At 43.7% G+C, this 21,238-nt stretch overlaps 1 protein-coding gene across 2 annotated transcripts; it reads left to right on the top strand.

Annotated features, from left to right (window-relative positions):
- Positions 1–1,838: 1,838 nt before the first annotated feature.
- On the top strand, positions 1,839–12,168 carry arpc2 (actin related protein 2/3 complex, subunit 2; the record flags this gene model as incomplete). Of its 2 annotated transcripts, XM_079735552.1 has the most annotated exons (10): positions 1,839–2,053; positions 2,951–2,985; positions 3,600–3,712; positions 7,361–7,406; positions 8,017–8,203; positions 8,867–8,960; positions 9,218–9,344; positions 9,448–9,548; positions 10,671–10,771; positions 11,462–12,168. In XM_079735552.1, exons 1-10 carry the CDS (start codon positions 1,980–1,982, stop codon positions 11,481–11,483), a joined length of 900 nt encoding a protein of 299 aa, XP_079591678.1. In that variant the 5' UTR covers positions 1,839–1,979. The 2 variants fall into 2 exon arrangements, with proteins under 2 accessions (XP_079591678.1, XP_079591679.1); XM_079735553.1 differs by lacking the exon at positions 11,462–12,168 and having other exon boundaries at positions 10,671–10,775.
- Positions 12,169–21,238: the final 9,070 nt, after the last annotated feature.

Raw genomic sequence — 21,238 nt, 5'->3', positions numbered from 1 at the left:
AACACACATCAAACAAATATTGAATATTGAAACAAATATTGAATTCACTCTGGACTTATTGCTCTGGATAAATTTGAAGTGCTGCTAAGTGACCAAATTGGAAATATTGAGACACATCCGTTATGCTTCCACTGATCAAACAGAACAGGAGGAATGTAATCACTTAAAGGTCAGGTCAACCCTTGACAGAAGACATAGCAAACACACAGGAATGCATACAGACATTCCTTGATTGGTCGGGGAGTCACACGCATACATCATAACAACACAGCAAGCGTTCATAAACATGTATAACCTTCCCTCTGTCTCTGTTCTGTCTCCAGGTGAGCACTCATTATTATTGTGAGTATTTGCATTGAGCACGGGGGCGGGCATGAGGAGTTGTAACCCCGCCCCTGAAACCTCGTAAATCACATCTTGTCCCACACTCCTAACAGTGTCTCCCTTTGTTTGATCTCTTCTCTCTCTCTCTCTCTCTCTCTCTCTCTCTCTCTCTCTCTCTCTCTCTCTCTCTCTCTCTCTCTCTCTCTCTCTCTCTCTCTCTCCTCCATCCCTCGTGTGACATAGTGTGTTTCCTTTTGTGTGTGCGTGTCTGTGTGAGGATTTGCATGTATGTGCTGCTCATTGACGTAGCACCACAAAGAGACCATGTTTGTCCATCATAGTACGGTCAGAACACACGTGTTTGTCATAAATGAATTACTATTCTGAATTAATAGTTCTATAATGCATCTTATCGGATTAATCCGTAACAGAATCACCATGAATGTTTGAGGTGAATGACAACCCCTGGAATGTTGTGCGTCTTGCCTATGTGAGCAGGGTTCAAGGTGAACAACACCAACAGCAGACTAAACACACGCTGGTAGCGCTTTTTCTCCAACATGCTGTATGAGAGTGTATGAGTGTGTGTGCGGTGATGGCTGGTTTAACCTGTGCACATCAATAGTGCTTAAACCCGCCATCTCATCCACACACACACACACACACACACACACACACACACACAAATTGAAACAGAATGTTCGAGATGATGACAACACCTGTTGTCTGTCTCAGGCTGAACAACACCAACAGGGGACTGAATAAACGCTGAAACGACATCAGTGTGTGTGTGATAGCAACAAAGATGTGTAGGGGTGGCATGTGGCTCAGAAGGTAGAGTGGCTTGGCTAGTAACTGGAAGGTTTCTAGTTCAATCCCTGGCTCGTCCCTGAGCATGACACCTCACCCTTACTGCTCCCGATGAGCTGAAGGCCAGTATCAGCCATTGGCTTTACATGGCCGATACTGCCGTCGGTGTGTACATGAATGGGTGAATGTTAGGAGATATTGTAAAGCACTTTGAGTGGCCACTGGTTAGAAAAGTGCTGTATAAATGCATTCAGTTTATGATGCATAGGTGGTTTAGACAGGGCAGATTGTTTTTTTTCCTAAAAGCTATTTCCAGCGAACAGCTTCAAAAACATGTTTTCTGGAAATATACTATGTTACATGACCAACATAATGCCTATTAATAGTTTTAAGTAACCCTTTTTTTCGAATCATAACATACGCTACAACAATTCACATTTTAAAATCCACATGCATCATGTAAACGTGGTTTCATACATCAATTGGTAGACAGGCAGGTAGATGTTATTCAAAATACATTCAATAATATTATTTCAATGATTAATAATAGGCTTATTATTATAATCATCCGATTTTTATAATAACATATATGTTTAATATAAGTAGTTTTTGTTAGAATCAGACATAATTTTAATGTTTTAAAATGTTCAATTGAATTGGTACAGGCACACTGCGGACAGGCGTCTGTGGCTTGGTCCTGAGCGGCGGGGACGCGGAAGCGAAAGACGGAAGCCCGGAAGGAAGGAAAACTGTCAAGAGAAATCGCAGAATTTAACCAAATTTTCGGACCGGAGTCGATCGTTTTATACAACAACTACCCGTATTCCACATCGGCCCTTGCTGCAATGATTCTGCTAGAGATCAACAACCGGATCATAGAGGAGACGCTGTCGCTTAAGTTCGACGGCGCGTCCAACGGGTGAGTTATATCTCTGTTGCTAACAGGCTAACCAAGGTTTTTACATCATTATTTCTCAGCAATTCTGAACGATTATAATATCGTTTATATATGTAAAATACACGCATTCCCCGGGACACATCCTCATCACCAGCCCCGGTCAGAAGCTATAATATATATTAGCTGGACTTTAGCTGGGTTTGGCCGAGCGGTGGGGTGTGTCTGTGGCTCCCATCTCCTGTCTGAGGCTCCTGCTGACGGCTACCTCACTGCTGAGCTGCACTACACAACCCAACACATCAACATAAACACTTCAACATCCAACACGCTGTGTGACACATGATCACACGTTGCATCCGAGATAAACAAAATTCAAACTGCATATCCCGGGGGACGAGAATGGGAGATGGGAGATTTTTAATTTATCATTCAATTATCCCCATTTAATGCCACTATTTGGCAGGAATTCACATTGGATGGTTCTACAGCGTGTTGATGTCTAACATGTCTGTTCAGTGCACAATACATGGAGATGTATCGTTTGAAAGATAATGTGTAATGAAAGCTAGACTATGCAGGCCGTCGCCCTTTCACACACTTCCGCGTTCCTGCTCTAGTCTGGTCAAGTTTCTGCAACGCCTGCAGCTCTGTTTCTGCACACATAACTGCTTTTAAAGTCCTTGCAAGGTGGAGCATTGTGTATAACAAAGTCAATTGTATACATTTAGTCCTACGAATACAACATTTACCAATAAATGCAATATAATTTGTGAGAGAATTCAATTGCATTGTGTGTTAATTTAAACATAGGGGATCATATTTTTGATTTTGGGTTATTTTACACTGGTGAGCACTGTGCAGTTTTAAAGCTGTTTCTAAAGTATTGCTTGAAACATCAAACTGATTTTCTCATTTCAGAACAAAACCGGAGGCTGTGGAGGTGACCTTTGCAGGTGGGGTTGTGTGACTGTTCAAATTACGTTTAGATATTTTTAACTGTTCTCCTGCACCTTACCTCCGTTTTATTTAGCTTGTTTTCATCCAACAAGTTACTTTTCACTTCTTCATCCGATCCTTATAGAACAACTATGCACAGCAAATACAACATTTAGCAAATACAAAAACTTTTAGTACCCCGAACCACGTCAACATCCAATGGGGTGCAATGGTTCAGCAGAACCTATATAAGGATTTATTTTACAAACCGGCAAATGAATGCTACCATAGCAACAAATTTCCCTAGTTATCATCCATTAATGCCAGCCCTTCTGTGGGCATATGTGTTGTTCCCCTCTGGTGTCTTGTCCATTATGTCATCGGGTAGAATAAGGGAGGCTGGGTTAACTCACTGAGGTTCGCTGAAAGACCCATGGTTCGATTCCCTTTGTCCATAGCCTTACCCATAGGCATCAGTGAGCATGAGCTCAACCCCTACCTGCTCCTTAATGACGTAACTCGTATCTCCCATTGGTGGTAAAACCTCCCTGCTAAAGGACTCAATAGTTAATTGTCAGTTATTGGAGGAACAGATGAAGCGCTGGAGCTCAACCCTCCCTGCCTCCCCCAGACTTCGATGGCGTTCTCTACCACATCTCCAACCCCAACGGAGAGAAGACCAAGGTGATGGTCAGCATCTCCCTCAAGTTCTACAAGGAGCTGCAGGAGCATGGCGCGGATGAGGTACACACAAAGAACACGCACGCAGAGAGAGAGAGAGAGAGAGAGAGAGAGAGAGAGAGAGAGAGAGAGAGAGAGAGAGAGAGAGAGAGAGAGAGAGAGAGAGAGAGAGAGACTAAATATAGAGCTTGTTGGCTGACTTGGACGGTCATTATTATAGCCACTTATTGGACCACTTATTTGAACTCTGTTGCGGACAAACAAACTAACTTTGGTCCACTTAAGGACAGGGCTTCTAAGTGAACCCTAATGAATCTCTTGTTTCTATATTGTAGCAGTTAAAGCAGCTTGGTTATTTGAACATTTGATGTACTTGAATGATTCGTGCACTTTTGGGGTACTATCTTCATGGTTTAATGCCCTTATTGTGAGTCGCCTTGGACCATAGCATCAACTAAATAAATGTTATGTCACTCCGGTTCGCTTCAGGTGTGAACCTAACACGACTATAGGAAGCAAACTGGAAATAATACTATTTAGCAGGTGTAAAAACGAACCTTTCCTGAATTCAAATGAGTTGCGGTCAGACATGGTGATATCAGGAGTTGAAAGCGCTCATTGAAATATGTTTGGACGACTATCTAAAGCATTTGCTAATAGTGGAAAAAAACATCAATCATCAAAACGAAAATGCAAGACTGCCCAAGGTTGTTCCACTATTATTGTCCATTGACATTCATGGCATTTAGCAGAAGTTTTTTTTCCAAAGCCACTTACAATAAGCACATTTGTCAGAAGAAAGAGAAACAACAATATATCGCTCTCGGTAGAGTAAGGACGTTCATAGAACCATGGGCAAAGCACCAACATGACTACGTTAACCCATTGCCCGTATACAACATACAAGGGTTGTGAGTTTCCCTTTAACTTTCTGTCCAATAGATGTGCATGTTTACATGTTTAGCTCGCCCAACAAAGTCCAGTGTAATCACTAACCAAACGAAATGACAATGTAACAAAGCACCAACCTCGTCCCTATCTCTGACCAGTCCACCGGACTATAGTTGTGAAAGCAGAAGCACCCTAACGGCGGATCAGACATCAGTTTACGAAATTCTTTAAAACCCCACTACTGTAACAATGAAGAGGAATATGAGGAAAACACCTATTTGTTAAAACACAAATGTTTGTTTTGTTTGTCTGCACAAGCGTATCATTACAAACTTGCAGAATTAAATCTAGCATTTGGCCAGTACATTAGAATCTTATTGGCCACGTTGGCCGACCAGAATAATGGCTAGCAGAAACCCTGCAAAGGATTCATAATTAATGATGAATTTTTCACGATATGAATCAGTTCATGTTGAATACGTGAGCGTATTTACGTGAGCGGGTTTCACCACATGATGAGCCGGTGAGGCCGTCTCTCTCTCCATGTATGGTAGAATGCTGCCTGGGCCCCTTAGAAACAGGAAGTGAGCTATCTGACTCACCCCAGGCCAGGAAGTTCTGACGGCGACCAGTGCTGGTGTGTGTGTGTGTGTGTGTGTGTGTGTGTGTGTGTGTGTGTGTGTGTGTGTGTGTGTGTGTGTGTGTGTGTGTGTGTGTGTGTGTGTGTGTGTGTGTGTGTGTGTGTGTGTGAGTAAGTCTTGGCTTCCTTCCAACAACAGTTTCTCTCCTTTTTTCTTCTTCATATTGTTAACCTCCCCCTCCCCCTACCCTACCGCTCTGGCTTTTCAAGCAAGAGGCAGATCAGGGGAAATAAGACTGCTGGATCGGGTTTAATGAGTTTGCACTGTGGGAAGTCGTATCTTGTTTGATTAGTTTGGCCTGTGAGAAGCACCCGGAGTCTTTTCATTTAGTGAGACTTGGAGGGAGAAGAAACTCACCTGTGGATAAGGGGCTTGTTTGGAGAGATAAGGAACATGGTTGTGGTGAAGGTTGCGAGTCCAGACATGCCCTGCCGGCATTCTTCCACCAAATGGACTACAGGTCCCACAATGCCCCTGGGAATGTACCAGGTTTCCTCCTATACAGATTTGGGTTAAAATGCTTTTCAGTTATTCAGGCTTCTTTTTTTTGTTTTGGGTAATAATTGGATGTTCGCGTCTGTAATGTATGAACACAAAATAATGATGACGGTTTATATTCTGCATTCATTCTGGTGGGAGTATATTATTTGCTGCAATGTTATCTTCAGATGATGATTTAAATGGGAGAAATAGAAAATAAATAGTTCTGAATCAGATTATACTATTTATGTTCTGGGATGAGTAAAGTCCCTCTGACTATATCTATGTCCCTCTATCTCCTATCTAGGAGACTTATTATACCACCAGATGTGAGTGTGATTAGCCTTACAAGCCGTTTCGAAAAATCTGCCCCTTATGACATCACTAGTGGGCGTGTCCACCTAGATCTGTGCTGGATAGATCTGTCTACCAGCCTACCCAGTGGACTGAGGTAAACGTTGCTCATCTATCCAGCACCGATCTAGTTGGACACGCCCACTAGGGATGTCCTATGGGGCAGATTTTCGAAACGGCTTGTAAGGCTAATCACACTCACACCTGGTGTTATAATATGTCTCCTTTAAATCACTGGGTTCGATCCCCATGTCTGCCGCCTTCCTGTTGGGCTAGTGCAAGAGGTGGCCAGCCTGCTCCTTAAATCCCATTTGGCCAACGGCCCTTCAACAGTCACTTCGTATAAAAGCGTCCGCTAAAAGAATGAAAATATCAAAACGGGAACCAAGCACAACTGGTTAACGACCCAACGTACATACCCAAGGCATCATTCCTCTTCCTCGGCCGATTTAGAGCTAAGCGGTCAAAACCACCTGTCCTGGAATAGGAAATCCCTCTGAGTGTGTATGCGCTCCTGAGAAATAATCAACAATACATTTGACAAAAGGTGTAATCTTTACGATAAGTGCATTCCTCTATCAGTGCGTTGTCAAGCGTCCTCTACCAAGCTGTATATTAGGGCCATACCTCACACACATTTGCATACATCTGGGGCGGCGGCATTAGTCAGTCATTCCCCGGCAGAGAGACAGACACATGGGGGTTTGTCGACCTGTTTAAAGATGTCTGCCTCGGCTGGTATAAATTATAGCCTCCTGCACTACAGCTGGTTCTGAGGAGTGGGGAGTTACTGCCTTGTGTTATGCAACCATTACACACCTTCTGGTATTAAGCTTATTATGATTATTAGTGTTTATGCTGGTATGACTTTAAACTTGCCTTGCCTCAAGCCAAATCAGTGCATCATGTGCATTAGGAAGAAAATGTTGAAAAATAACCCTTTAAATGGTGACTTCTGATGAGATTTTTTTGGGAAAAATGTACAGATTGAGCTCCCAAATATGACATGATATAACCAACAGAGTCAAGGTATCTGCTGAGACCAGATCATTGTGCAAATGTGCCTTGAAGTTGGCGGAATCATATATCTTTTTTTTCCACTGTTGTCTCCGCTGCTGAATGCATATAGGGGAAACACTGGTTGAGGAATAAATATGCCAGACCAGGGAATGAGAATTTATCTCAAGTGGTATCACTCTAATCCTGTTTAAAACAAAAGTTTAGGATTTAATGAAGGGCAATTTTGTGCAACTATTAATTGTATACAATTTAAAGGAGGAAGTGAAATGTAAGTCTAGTCTAGTCTCCATGTAGACAATTCTATCCTGTCCTCTTTTCTCTGCAGCTGCTGAAGCGAGTCTATGGGAACTTCTTGGTGTCGCCTGAGTCTGGTAGGTTCTGCTTTACGACTCCTGCATGCATTTACACATCGTTAAACCCCACTATTATTTCACAGTAAAAGCCATGATGTGTGACTGATGTCCTGTTGATTCACTCAAAGCTTATCAGTTCCTGAGGTCTCATACCACAGGTACATTGTTGCCTTGTTGCCTTGACAGCATTTGTTCAGGGAGGCTAGTGTTTTAGAGGAATTTCTGACTCATGTCAAGTGTGTCTACATAACTTGAATATCATTGCTGGCTATGCCTTGTCTTTGTTTTGTCCCGCGAACAAAGAGTTCAATATTTGCCATTTTGCGAAATGTCAATTTTAATAAAGACACATGTCACGAAAAGCTACATTGAAAAAATCGGAATCTCCCAAAAATTATACAAAAATCATTGAAAACCATCTGCGGACTTCCTGTTTAGGGCCCTTTCTGAAAGGCTGTCTCTCTCCCTTATTCTCTTTTTTTTATTCGCTACTTTTATTTTAGGCTTGTGTTTTTTTCTTTGGTCATTCCCTCTGAATAAATAGTAAAATCGGAGTAATCTCCCCCCTCCTCTCTGATTTACTGCCCGCCTCTGTCCTGTGCTCTCTGATTGGCTGTGTGTCCCCCAGGCTACAACGTGTCCCTGCTGTACGACCTGGATGCGGTCCCGGCCGACAAGCAGGACGTGATCCACCAGGCGGGCATGCTGAAGAGGAACTGCTTCGCCTCAGTTTTCGAGAAGTACTTTAAGTTCCAGGAGGAGGGTCGGGAGGGCGAGGCCCGGGCTGTGGTCCACTACCGGGATGACGAGTCCATGTGAGTACGCTTGCACCTTCTCGCTTCATGTTGCTCTTCTAAACACTTGACATTAGGGGGGGAACAGCGATATATCGGCGCCCTTCTTTGTGCGATAAGTGAATCGATACACTGGCGCCAAACATCAATATAATATATATAGATTTGTTTAAGAATTTATTTTGCATTTTTATGCCCTATTCCTGAAGAGTTAGGCAGGAAATATCGCCCCAAATATCGATAATTTTAATTAATAAAATACGGCGCTCTAACCAAATTTCCCTGTTTCTCGAGGAATCATAACATGATTGAAGGCAACTTGAAGGGAAGTTAACTAACCAACGAAACAGATAAAAACTCAGTTTGGACCGTGAACGAAGACCGAAATCCAACACCTTACCTTTTCAGTTATTTTGTATTCATCGTTAGATATACATTGTGATGTATCGTTATGGGATAGTCTAACAATATGTTGATTATCTCAGAATCCCTGTATCGCCATATTATCGGTATTGCGGGCCATGCATCGTATCATATCGTGAGGAACCCTGTGATTCCCACCCCTACTTGGTGGGAGTTATGACTTTAACCTCAAAATTCTGACTTTAAAGTCAGACATTTCAACGGTCAACTGTCGTGATCCACTTCATTTGACCTTATGGTTTTAATGTCTTCCCCCCGCAGGTACCTGGAGGCTAAGAAGGACCGCGTCACTGTGGTGTTCAGCACCGTGTTCAAAGACGATGATGACGTCATCATCGGGAAGGTCTTCATGCAGGTGGGGACAACAAGACGCTAACCACACACGCTACCGGTTGGACCGCTTGGTTTAAAGAAAAGTTTATTTTTTGCTGTAACATGAAAAAGTTTAGAAGTATTTTTTGTTTAATTTAGATGTTAATTTCAACCTCCTAAAACAGGCCGTGTGCTGCTTTTCTTCAATGTCTGAAACTGAAAACTCGTCGTCAGTAATGGCAATTAATTGCCAAGTAATTATTAATTAGCTTCATACGCATGCATCTCATGTGTGCGTAGGAGTTCAAGGAGGGCCGGCGGGCCAGCCACACGGCCCCCCAGGTCCTGTTCAGCCACAGGGAGCCCCCCCTGGAGCTGAAGGACACAGACGCCGCCGTCGGGGACAACATCGGATACATCACCTTCGGTCTGTTAGCCGCTAACCATTAATGACTGTCGGTCTGTGGGGGAACATCTGAAATTAAGAAAATGTAATGACTTATTGTGTGGTTCTTCTATGGCCCTTGCAGTGCTGTTCCCACGTCACACCAGCCTCAACTCCAGGGACAACACCATCAACCTCATCCACACCTTCCGCGACTACCTGCACTACCACATAAAGTGCTCCAAGGTCAGTGCATGGCTGCCCCCAACTTCGCCCCCAGCCAATCAGTCTATAGTGGACACAAGTGACTGGTCCTGTCCTGCAGAGGACGCTATAGTGGATCTGCCCTTATTTAAAGCGCATCAACTATGTTTTGTTTTGTTTGGAAATTCTCACGTAAGATAAAAATCAAGACATTGTATCACAATATTTACCGAACTGGGGTCATGACCCACATATTTTCAAACAATGAAAACATAGTATTCATTTCTTAATTCAATTTAACAAACAATAAGGCACAGAATCAAATTATTAGTGAAGGGTTGCCCCTTGAAGGTTCTCCTCTCCAAAGTGGTACGGTCCACGGTCCAGTGAAGGTTGCCCCTCCCCCTTCAGAACTGTTTTTCTGGTATTTTAAGAGACATTAAGACCTCTGAGTGTATATGGATTTGGAGCATCATTGATTTGATCCGTTACAGAGAACCACGTTATCCATGATCGATGGTGTTTGGCATACATGTTATATTCTTTAGCTATTTAAAATGGATCAAATAGTTTTTAGTCCAGAGCTGCAACACATTAATTCCTTGTCACTCTCAACATATGAACCTGTCACTAGCCACTGCTCTTAAACACTCAAAACATGGTCATTATCATCATGCGATGAAGGATTGTGGTCATCCCATCCCCCCCTATTCATTAATAAAATCATCCATATTTCATCAATCAGGATGATGGTAGTCAGACAGACCGAGAAACTGTAATCGAACACAAGCTCTAAATCTCTACTCTCCTGTACTGTAATCTGTTTGGTGGCATTCCTTTACATATTGATTGTCAGGTAATCCTGTGTGTGTGCAATCGAGTTCATAGCTTTCAATATAGATGCTTGACGCTGTATTTAATATATCTTTACAACCTTAAAACGAAACGAGTCAACATTTTTCTAAACAAATTTCCAGTCAAAATGTACACTTTCCAAAGTACCGTTATTAATTACTATGCTGTAAAAAACGGAACACAAACACACTCCGTAGAAAGGACACACTGGTGTTCTTCATATATGTATTAATACTGTTAATAAGGGTTTCTACTATATTCAAGAATGCAAGGTTGCAGAGTTTGAAAGAAGCCATTTTGTGTCCTCAGGCCTACATCCACACACGCATGAGGGCCAAGACCTCAGACTTCCTCAAGGTGCTGAACAGGGCCCGCCCCGACGCTGAGAAGAAGGAGATGAAGACCATCACGTAAGTTCATCTTCCTCCTCCTCATCATCATGTTCCTCCTCTCCTCTTCCCCTCCTTCTCTTCATAATGTTCCCCTCCTCTTACCCCCTCCTCTTCATCATCTAATCCATCCTCCTCCTCATCATCGCCCCCATCTGTTTTTGTCCCCCTCCCCCTCCGCCATGTGATGGTCAACTGTTCTTTGGACTATTTTAGACCAAACATTTAACCGAAAATATGCATACAGAAGTGTTTCTCCAAAGTTCCTCGAAATTCAAATTAGGTGTGTATCTGTTCTGAGCACCCACACACTCTCACACTGTATCTGAGGCATGCCGCTTGGCTATAACAATATTCAAGCGGTTAGGTTTCAGTTGAAACAAGTGTTTGTGTGTGTGTGTGTGTGTGTGTGTGTGTGTGTGAGACTTGGAAAAGTATGTTATTGACCTTATTCCTCCAGATGTCTTATCTACAGCTGTGCTAACACATACTTGTATAGATGCACATAGTTCCCTTTCGCTCTACAGGAATCTGTTCCTCATAGCTTTTTATTTTTCCTTTAATATAAGGACCATCTTATTCTGTGGTTAATGCGTAACTGATGACACACTCTCTTATCAGTCTCCTTCACGCTCTTGTGGTTTTGGTCTGTAATAAGCGGCTAAACTGGGCCGACGGGTTCTGGGTTCGATCCCAACTGTTTTTTTCTAGGGGCAAGACTTTTACACGCTGAGGGCAGCAACCCCATCCCCCCGACCACCACACGACAACCAATCAGAAAGCAACGAACTGGACACGCCCACAAGGAGCCAGACGCAAAGGCCACATTGGACAGGACTTCAGGATGCCCGCCCCACCCCCCCCTCTCCCCTTCCCACCTCCCTCCTGACCCAAAATCCCAGGAAAACGTGTCCAGGCTGTTATGTTTTTTTATTTTATTATTATTTTCCATTGTTGTTGTTTTTTCGGAACAATAAAGTTGCCTGTTGTTTGATTCAAGATGGCTCCGCTTAGGGATGCCGAGGCTTAAAGATGATGGAGAGGGGGTGGGTGGGGGGGGGAATAAGACAAGACACAAAATATGGGCATTTGTTGTTCCTTGCTTTACATAGTTAAAGAGAATTACTAGTCCTATATAAATATATATATATGAAAAAACAAGACATTTTTGATACGATATCTTTTACTCCATTTGGTACTCTTGCCTTGCCTCCCCCTCCTCTCGAACCCCAGTCCTAACCCCCAGATGTGTCCCCCCCCCCCCTTTAAGTATTACCAAGGCATACAATGACGTCCGAACTCCCTTTCCTTTCCCCTCTCTCTCTCTCCCTCCCCCCTTCTTGCTTGCCCTCTCCCTCTGCCTTCATGTTGTCTGTACCATTGTCATTGGGAAAAAAATTAAATCACTTACAAAAAGATCCCATCTTTCTAGTGTGGTTTGTCTGTCATGTGCGTGAAAAGTAAAATAAACAGTTCTTTGGGACTTGGAAAACTTTTCAAACCCAGTTGTTTCTCCATCAGTTGACCTTGTCTACATTTAAACCAGGAGAAACAAGTCCAATGAAGCACTACATTTATTAACACCATCCAATGATTATTCATGGGGACGATGGGTCCATGAAGAACAGTAGGGCGTGAACTGCCTGTGACGGTGTCTGGACGCTGGTGGTGCTGTGACTGGAGAAATCATCTCTTCCTCTGGACAGGTTGAGCAGAAGGGGATGAGGAGGGCTGCAATGAGTCTGAATGAACAACAGAGACAAGCATGAAGGAGAGATGGTTACAGTGGGCGAGACCCACTCATTGAAACTTGAGACCCCCTGAAAGCCTCAACTGCAACATTGTGGGGGACTCAGGAAAAATCTTTAAAGACGGGCAGATTAAGATGTCATTAATTGGCAACAAGGATTTGTGGTGTATCGTCAAATAAGGACAGCAAGAAGAGTTAAGAAAATGATGTCCATATCAGGCTATAAACTAAATGAACAAAAAACTCAGATCATAAATATTCGTTACAACCCCCCTCAGTATCTTCGCTCCAGATATCAAATGGGCAGGGATAAGAAATCCATAAAATACCTAGGAATCTTATTACCTATAGACCTATCCAAATTAGAAGATTTAACTATGGCCCTCTTAAAAAAAAAATTACAGCAGACATTAACAGGTGGAAGTTTTCGTATAGATCTGTTAAAAATGCCTTAATTTTAAGCCCTGTAAATATGACTCAAGGTTTAGAAACTGGATCTTAAAGGACCTTACGGCAAATTGCACACTTTTAGACCACGGTTCAGTCTTGAGCTTCCAGCACCTCAAGGACAAATTTAATCCTAATAATCAAGACCTCTTTAGATATAGGCAAATCAGAGACTATACCAGCAAGAAATTTCCAGAAGCTGAAATTCTATTAGAAGAACAGATCATTGGAATTTTCAGGAGGGCCTATAAGGATGCTCCCTATCGAAAAGTGATCGTCGAGTGGTCGCCGGTCTGCCCAGGACCCTCTGAGGTGTTATGAATGACAAAGGGACAGGGCCCGGAACAGCCCCCTCCCCCCTGTTGACTCGGTTTCTCTCTACCACTAATCCAACAATTTGGCTGAGAAGCCTCCATTATTTCCCACCATACTAGCACAACCTCCACCACCACCCCATCCACCACCGCAAAAAAGTCAGCAAGAGAAAACTAGAAAATGCATTTCCTGCAGAAAATGTAACTGCTGGCGGCTTTAACATAGAGGCATAGGTAGGCGGCCGTAGGGGGCCCCCAACCAAACTAAAATAAAATATATATATATAACGCAAGCGGTGATTAATGGGGTCCGAGCAAAATTAAAAGTCAAGAACACACTAATGAAAGAAATATCAATATAGCATATAATTGTCATATTTAAGGAAAGATGTTGCACTTATAAACCTGAACTGCAGCCTTATTCACATGGTCAAAATGCCTATTGATAAGCACACAACATTCATAAAACTCAAAGCACACATTTTGCCAGTGAATTAAGGGCTTTCTTCAAAGCATATACCTGAAAAATCTTTGAAATTCTGGGGAAATTAAACATTTGTAGTCAAGAAAACTAACGGAAGAAATATAAATATGATAGAGTTAATAATGAAGGAAAAATGGTTAAGGAAGAAGTTCCCCTTAATGTCATGACACATTTTTTACGGCTACTGTTGGGGATACAGACAGGAACAACAACGTCCAAAGCGTTTGAACATGCCGCTACAGCAGCAGCAGCTAGCTGTGAAGTGGCGCTAGGTGAAGACTTGTGAGAAGACGTCAATAAGTAGGCCTCAGTGTTAGGCGCATGTGATGTGGAGAACAATCTATATTTTCTCTCTCAGTGACTCTCTCTCTCTCTCTCTCTCTCTCCCTCTCATACATAGGTTTGTTTGTAGAATGTTTAAAATGTTCAATCTCAACTGTAATGTCAATTCACTTACAATATCCTGTATCTTGTACATGGGATTTTTTGTAGGATGATTGAAATGGCAATCTCAAGTGCAATGCTTATTGCAACCTCACTGACACATTCAAAGTCAATTATTCATCATGGCAATATTTGCTAAGTCTATGGCTGCTTGTGATGTTTTGCTAAGTATATGACTAAGTATATGATGTTTGTGGGGGTTTAGCCTAAGTACTTGTCTTGCTGGTTATATTGCTATTGATTTGATCTTAAAAAAAAAGAATGAACAGTGCTGGTTTACCTAGCATTTTGGCAAAGACAGGTGTTATCTGAAACCTTATTCTCTTTTGGGTTCCATCGTGACTATTAGTTTGTGTATTGCTACACGTTGTGTGTTCTCTGCTTTCCATCTTCATTTTGGAGTAAAGAAGTGTAGGCAGGGTTTAAAGGGGAAGGTTTTTTTTCTCATCTCCAACCTTTACTTCCGTGTAGATTAGCTTTACCTGCCTATCCACCATTCAGTCGTTAACATTTGTTTCTCAGTTCTCTTTTAAAGATCGGATGAGGCGGGCCCATACATATCTTCGGCTTGGACCCCCAATTTCCTAAATCCGCCACTGTGAATACCTACCTGTAAAGGGTGCAGCAAGATGAGGAAGTAAAAAACTGGTGTTTATCACCTTTAATGCTATCAAACCATCAACAGTTGCAGTCATGTAGAACATTTTTAGTTGACGTCAGATTAATCAGAACATATTAAACCACTCTGAGAAACAGCCAACAATACAGAAAACAATAGTAAAAATCGAAGTAAAAAAAACAAAATACGGATGTATTTAAGTAAACAGGACTACATGCGTAGTCCTGTTTTTTACTTAGACTGCTCGTTCATTTTCTGCACAAAATACAACAACAAAATTATTATTTTTAAATGAGTTACATGAGTCGGCTTTAAAATTAAAATGTCTCTGACATTGCTTATATAATGCTTATATAATTATTATATTGTTATATATAATGCTTGTATAATGTTATAATGCGTGAGTGTGTTTGTGTGTGTGTGTGTGTGTGTGTGTGTGCGTGTGTGTGTGTGTGTGTGTGCGTGTGTTTGTGTGTGTATCTTTTTAATCTAAATACCTGCGTGTAAAGGGTGTAACAAGATAAGAAGGAAGAAACACAAGAAGAATCCAATCCAACAAGATGACTCATTTTGTTGGATTGGATTCCAACTAAATGAGTGTGTGTGTGTGGGGGGGGGGGGGGGGGGTATATTAACACGTGGCTGCATACAAATGTGTCGACAGACATGGTGACTAATGTATGATAATGAGCATTATTGGCCCTTAACACAAATATGCAGAAACAATGCTGCCTCAAAAGGCTATTGGCCTTAGCAACAGCAGTAGAGCAATGCTTTCCCCTGAACTTTTAAACGTTGCAAACGTGCCAAAACATAATTATATATTTATGTGGCATTCAGTCCAATGCTTAAAATATATCTGTGGCATTCAGTAGGCGTGGTAAAGTGTGTAAAGTAAGACCAAGTGTTTCTTTCTGTTCAATAGATTGTATTTTACCACATTTTGCAAGCGAATTAAGGGCTTTCTTCAAAGCATGTACCTGAAATATCTTTGAAATTCTGGGGAAATTAAACATTTGTAGTCAAGAACACTAACGGAAGAAATATAAATATGACAGAGTTAATAATGAAGGAAAAATGGTTAACGAAGAAGTTCCCCTTAATGTCATGACACATTTTTTACGTCTACTGTTGGGGATACAGACAGGAACAACAACGTCCAAAGCGTTGAACATGCCGCTACAGCAGCAGCAGCTAGCTGTGAAGTGGCGCTAGGTGAGGACTTGTGAGAAGACGTCAATAAGTAGGACTCAGTGTTAGGCGCGTGTGAAGTGGAGAACAATCTATATTTTCTCTCTCATTGAATCTCTCTCTCTCTCTCTCTCTCTCATACATAGGTTTGTTTGTAGAATGTTTAAAATGTTCAATCTCAACTGTAATGTCAATTCACTTACAATATCCTGTATCTTGTACATGGGATTGTTTGTAGGATGATTGAAATGGCAATCTCAAGTGCAATGCTTATTGCAACCTCACTGACACATTCAAAGTCAATTATTCATCATGGCAATATTTGCTAAGTCTATGGCTGTTTGTGATGTTTTGCTAAGTATATGACTGTTTGTGGGGGTTTAGCCTAAGTACTTGTCTTGCTGGTTATATTGCTATTGATTTGATCTTAAAAAAAAGAATGAACAGTGCTGGTTTACCTAGCATTTTGGCAAAGACAGGTGTTATCTGAAACCTTATTCTCTTTTGGGTTCCATCGTGACTATTAGTTTGTGTATTGCTGCACGTTGTGTGTTCTCTGCTTTCCATCTTCATTTTGGAGTAAAGAAGTGTATGCAGGTGTAACAGAGTTAAAAATGTAGTGTATTATTATATATGATTCTCGCCAAAATAAAACTGCTGTGGTTAATAAGTGTGAATGGGAGCCACCCATGGCCATATGGTGTACTGCAGATCTGCCGCGTTTAGTTCTGTGCTGTGTTCCTACTCGATCAGAGAAGCCATTGCTTTTGATCTGATGCTGTATATGTACGCCGATTTCTGATGGCAATGATTTGATTTATTTTCCAAAGGAAAATAAAAGAAAGAAAATTCAACAGTTTCGCCTCTGTCTCCCTGATGCTTGACCATCGTTACACTGGTGCCGTGACCTTGTGATCCCAGATCAGCTTGATGCAGATCGCCGCGCCGAGGGAGCTGCGTGGAAATCTAGGAACGCTGTCTGTACTGCAGTTTCGTTTATGGTCAGGTACTCGGGCTGCCAATGAATGAGGTTTCTGAGTGAACTGTTGTAATAATAATTCATGTCTGAATAAGTTATTTTACTGTAATTTTTTTATTATTATTATTTTTCACCCCGTCATTTCTATTTTTGTGGTGAAATGGCTAGTAAGTTAGAGCCAGTTGATGGGTCTGGAATTAGCCAGTTCTCTATCGGGAGGGGTAGGGGTCTGATGGGAGGTTGTTTAAAGCCTAGGGCGTCTTTTGGGATGGATGTGGGTGCTTCTCCTGTGTTGCCTGCAGGAAATAGGGATTTAGGGTTGGAACAGGGCCCGACGGAATCGCCTAGGCAGATGTCGCAAGATAGGCCGCACCATTCAACTCCTTATGATGAGAATGCCACACTGCATCAGTTAACTGATATGATTTCACTGTTAGGCTCACAGATCACTGTTAGGCGAGTCTATTACAGCTTGTTGTGTTTCTTGTACTTGTTTCTAATGGCGTCATTGGTGGGGTTGGTCCTATGCGCCATGCAGGTGACACACAGTTCAGTCTACACAAGGCTGAGAGCACCCAGCCTAGTGGTGACACAAGTAGACTTAGTGAAAACACCCACGTTAATGTTGTTGTACGGTCTGACAAGGAGCCTGTCATTTTCAGGGGTGATAATACTGACAAATACACGGTGGAGGAATGGGTTGAGTTAATGAAAGCATACATCATGAAACAGAAGTGTGGTGTTTCTTCACAGAAAGAGGTTGTGATGGGGAGGTTGATGGGGAAAGCCAGGGATGTGGTTAAGGTTGGCCTGAGGAGCGACCCCTCACTTCAGTCTTCATGCACACCAGAGGTCATGTATAGAATGCTGACACAGTATTTTAGTAACACATCCTCATGCCTGCCCCTCCAAGATTTCTACTCAACTCTGCCCAACCAGAGGGAGAATCCCGTTGATTATTGGCTACGCCTTAACAAGGCTGCCGATGTAGCCGAAGAGGGTCTGAAGCGTCAGGGCAGACGCATGGAGGATATGGGAGGGGAGATTTCCAAGATGTTTGTGAAGCACTGCCGGGATTTAGAGTTTGCGTCTGTGTTCAAACATAAGCAGATACATGAATGGTCAACAAAGGAAGTACAGGAGGGGGTAGATGAGTACCAGCGTGAGCAGGTGTCCTCAGTGAAAGTGCATGTGCCTAGGACTCATGCAGCTGCACGGATTTGCCATGAAACACACACAGAGCCCTGCAACACCTCTGACATGGAGACGTCCTGTGCTAATGTCCTCTCTCCTCCAGCTATCTCTTTAGTGGGTTTACCATCTCTCTCCCCCTCATCTGTCCTGTCACAGAACCAGCAGAATTCTCTCTCTTCAATCTCTCAGAGCCAGCAGTCATATGTGCCGTCTCTGCCACAGCATAAGCAACAAACTCTCTCTTCACTGCCGCAGTATCAGAGGCCGTCCCCATCATTTGCACCTCAGGGCCAGTTGCCGCTGAGTCAACAGCCAGGAAACGAGGCTATGCTCGGCGAGATGATGTTGATGCTCAGACAGTTGCTGTCTAATGTGCAGGTTGGACATACGAGGCCCGCCGTGCGCCGAGGTGGCAGACAGTTTCGAGGCCAGCCTCATGTCCATGCAACGGCCTGTCAGGTCTGTAATGATAGCAGCCACGGCACTGAGTCACACTGCTGTTCTGACCGTCTCTCATTCACATGTTTCAAGCCCGGCCATACAAGTCGGTTGTGCCCCAGTCATTCCCCCGCCCGTGACAATGTACAGGGAAACTAGCTGGCCTGTGCTTTGAGGGAGGCCGCACAGACCATGACAAAAACTCCCACGTTAATGATGCAGCTGTGCTGTTTGACAAAGTGAGGAATCTGGATGGATCAGAGACCGTTGTCATTCAGAATACTAAAAAACTCAGGAGCAGTGACAGTTTATTTTATACCCCTGTTAAAGTTGAAAACAAAGTGACTCTTGGTGCTATGTTAGATAGCGGTTCGATGGCCTGCTCGTTGAGTGCTGTGGCGCGGAAAAGGCTGATTAATGCCGGTGTTCAGCTGAACAATCAGGAGATGACTGACGTTATCTTTGTTGGATGTGGAGGTGTGCGCGTGAAGCCTGAATCAGTGGTGAACCTTGAGATGGCAGTATATGGATGCAGAGTGTCTGTGCCCACTTTCGTTGTACAGAATCAACAAGATGATTTAATCATTGGTTCAAATGTCATTAGACATGTAGTTCGTCAGTTCAAGTGTGATACAAGCTACTGGAAAGCCGTGTCAACTTCTTCCTCAGGTGACCAAGAACGTGAACAGTTTCTCTCCCTTCTCGCTGGCTTTGAACGTTGGTCTGATGATGATGTACCAGACAGGGTTGGAACAGTCAGGTGTAACAGAGCTGTCACCCTGCCGGCCGGCAGTGAGTTTTTAGTGTGGGGCATGCTTCCTAAAAATGTCAAAATATCCCCCGGCAGCACTGTTTTAACTGAACCGACATCATCTCACTCCGCGCCCAGAGGCATTATGGTTGCCAGAGTCGTGACACCTCTCTGGGGCGACAGGTGGGTCCCTCTCAAGATTCTGAACATCTCGGACAGCCCTGTCACGCTGCGAAGAAATGCCAAGCTTTCCGATGTCTACACCTGTCTGGCGTTGGAGGACATGGAAGCCCCGGAGCTCAGTGCCGCTCAACAGGCCACATCTGCCAGGCCTGCAGGAACGTCTGCGCCGACAGCTAACATCGAAACTGTGCGGGAGAGACTGGAGCATGTTGGTCAGAGGGATCTTGACCCTGACTTGTGAAGTGACGACAGAGTGGCGAACTAAGCTGGCAGACCTTGTGATTAAATATGAGGACATCTTCTCCCAACATCACCTGGACTGTGGTGAGGCCAAAGAGTTTGTACACAGGATTTGGCTCACGGACGAGAGGCCATTCCGTTTGCCTTACCGACGTATCCCGCCTGCTGAATAACAGAAGCTCAGCCAGGTCCTCAGTGAGATGGAGGAGAAGGAGATAATCAGGAAGTCCACCAGTGAGTTCGCCTCGCCTCTCGTCCTTGTGTGGAAGAAAAATGGTGATTTGAGAGTGTGCACAGACTTCAGATGGCTCAACAAACGAACGCTGAAAGATGCCCATCCACTTCCACACCAGGCTGACTGCCTAGCTGCCCTGGGTGGGAACACGTCCTTCAGCACAATGGACCTCACGTCCGGCTTTTACAATATGCCGCTGCATGAAGAAGACCGCAAGTACTCTGCATTCACAACACCCATGGGCTTGTATGAGTACAACCGTCTCCCGCAGGGCCTGTGCAACAGCCCAGCCAGTTTCATGAGGATGATGATCAGCATATTCGGTGGCCAGAACTTTCTAAGCTTGTTATGCTATCTGGACGATTTGCTAGTATTTGCACCAACTGAGGCGTTGGCTCTTGAGAGGCTGGAGCAGGTCTTTGGTCGGCTTCGCCTGCACAACCTGAAACTGGCCCCGAAGAAGTGCTGGCTGCTCAGAATGTCTGTGAAGTTTCTGGGACACATCATTGATGAGTCAGGTGTGTCCACAGACCCAGCCAAGGTTGAGGCCGTCAACAAGATGGTGGCTACGGACCTGATGGAACTTGATGGAGTGACCCCGTCTCAGACTCGTGTGAGGTCTTTCTTGGGGATGGTAAACTATTACCAGCACTTTGTGTCCGATTACTCTGCAACGGCTAAGCCTCTCTTTGACCTCTTGGCTGGTCAGAAGCAGAAGCGCAAGGGAAGGCCTTGAACAAAGCGCCCTGCTCCATACAGGAAGTTGACCCCTGCTGATTGGATGTCAGACCATCAGAAAGCTTTTGAGGGTCTGAAGACGGCGTTACTGACCTCAGTAGTCCTAGCGCACCCAGACTTCACACGTCCCTTCGTCTTATGCACCGACGCCTCCTTGGATGGCTTGGCCACTATCGCAAGTTCACAAAGGTGACACTGTGGCCCGACCAGTGGCTTTCGCCAGCAAATCCCTCTCAAGAGCTCAGAAAAAGTACCCTGCTCATCGCCTAGAATTTCTGGCGCTAAAGTGGTCCGTGTGTGACAAGTTTAGCCATTGGCTTAAGGGTCATACGTTCACTGTGTGGACGGATAATAACCCCCTCACACACATCATGACTAAGCCACGACTGGATGCCTGCGAGCAGCGCTGGGTGGCAAAGTTGGCATCCTACGTATTTGATATCAAGTACATCCCAGGTCCCAAGAACACGGTTGCAGATGC

This window comes from Pollachius pollachius, assembly GCF_949987615.1.
Source record: "Pollachius pollachius genome assembly, chromosome: 4".
NCBI lineage: Eukaryota > Metazoa > Chordata > Actinopteri > Gadiformes > Gadidae > Pollachius > Pollachius pollachius.
The sequence above is the reverse complement of the archived record's forward strand: the minus strand, read 5'-3'. Positions and strand labels throughout refer to the sequence as shown.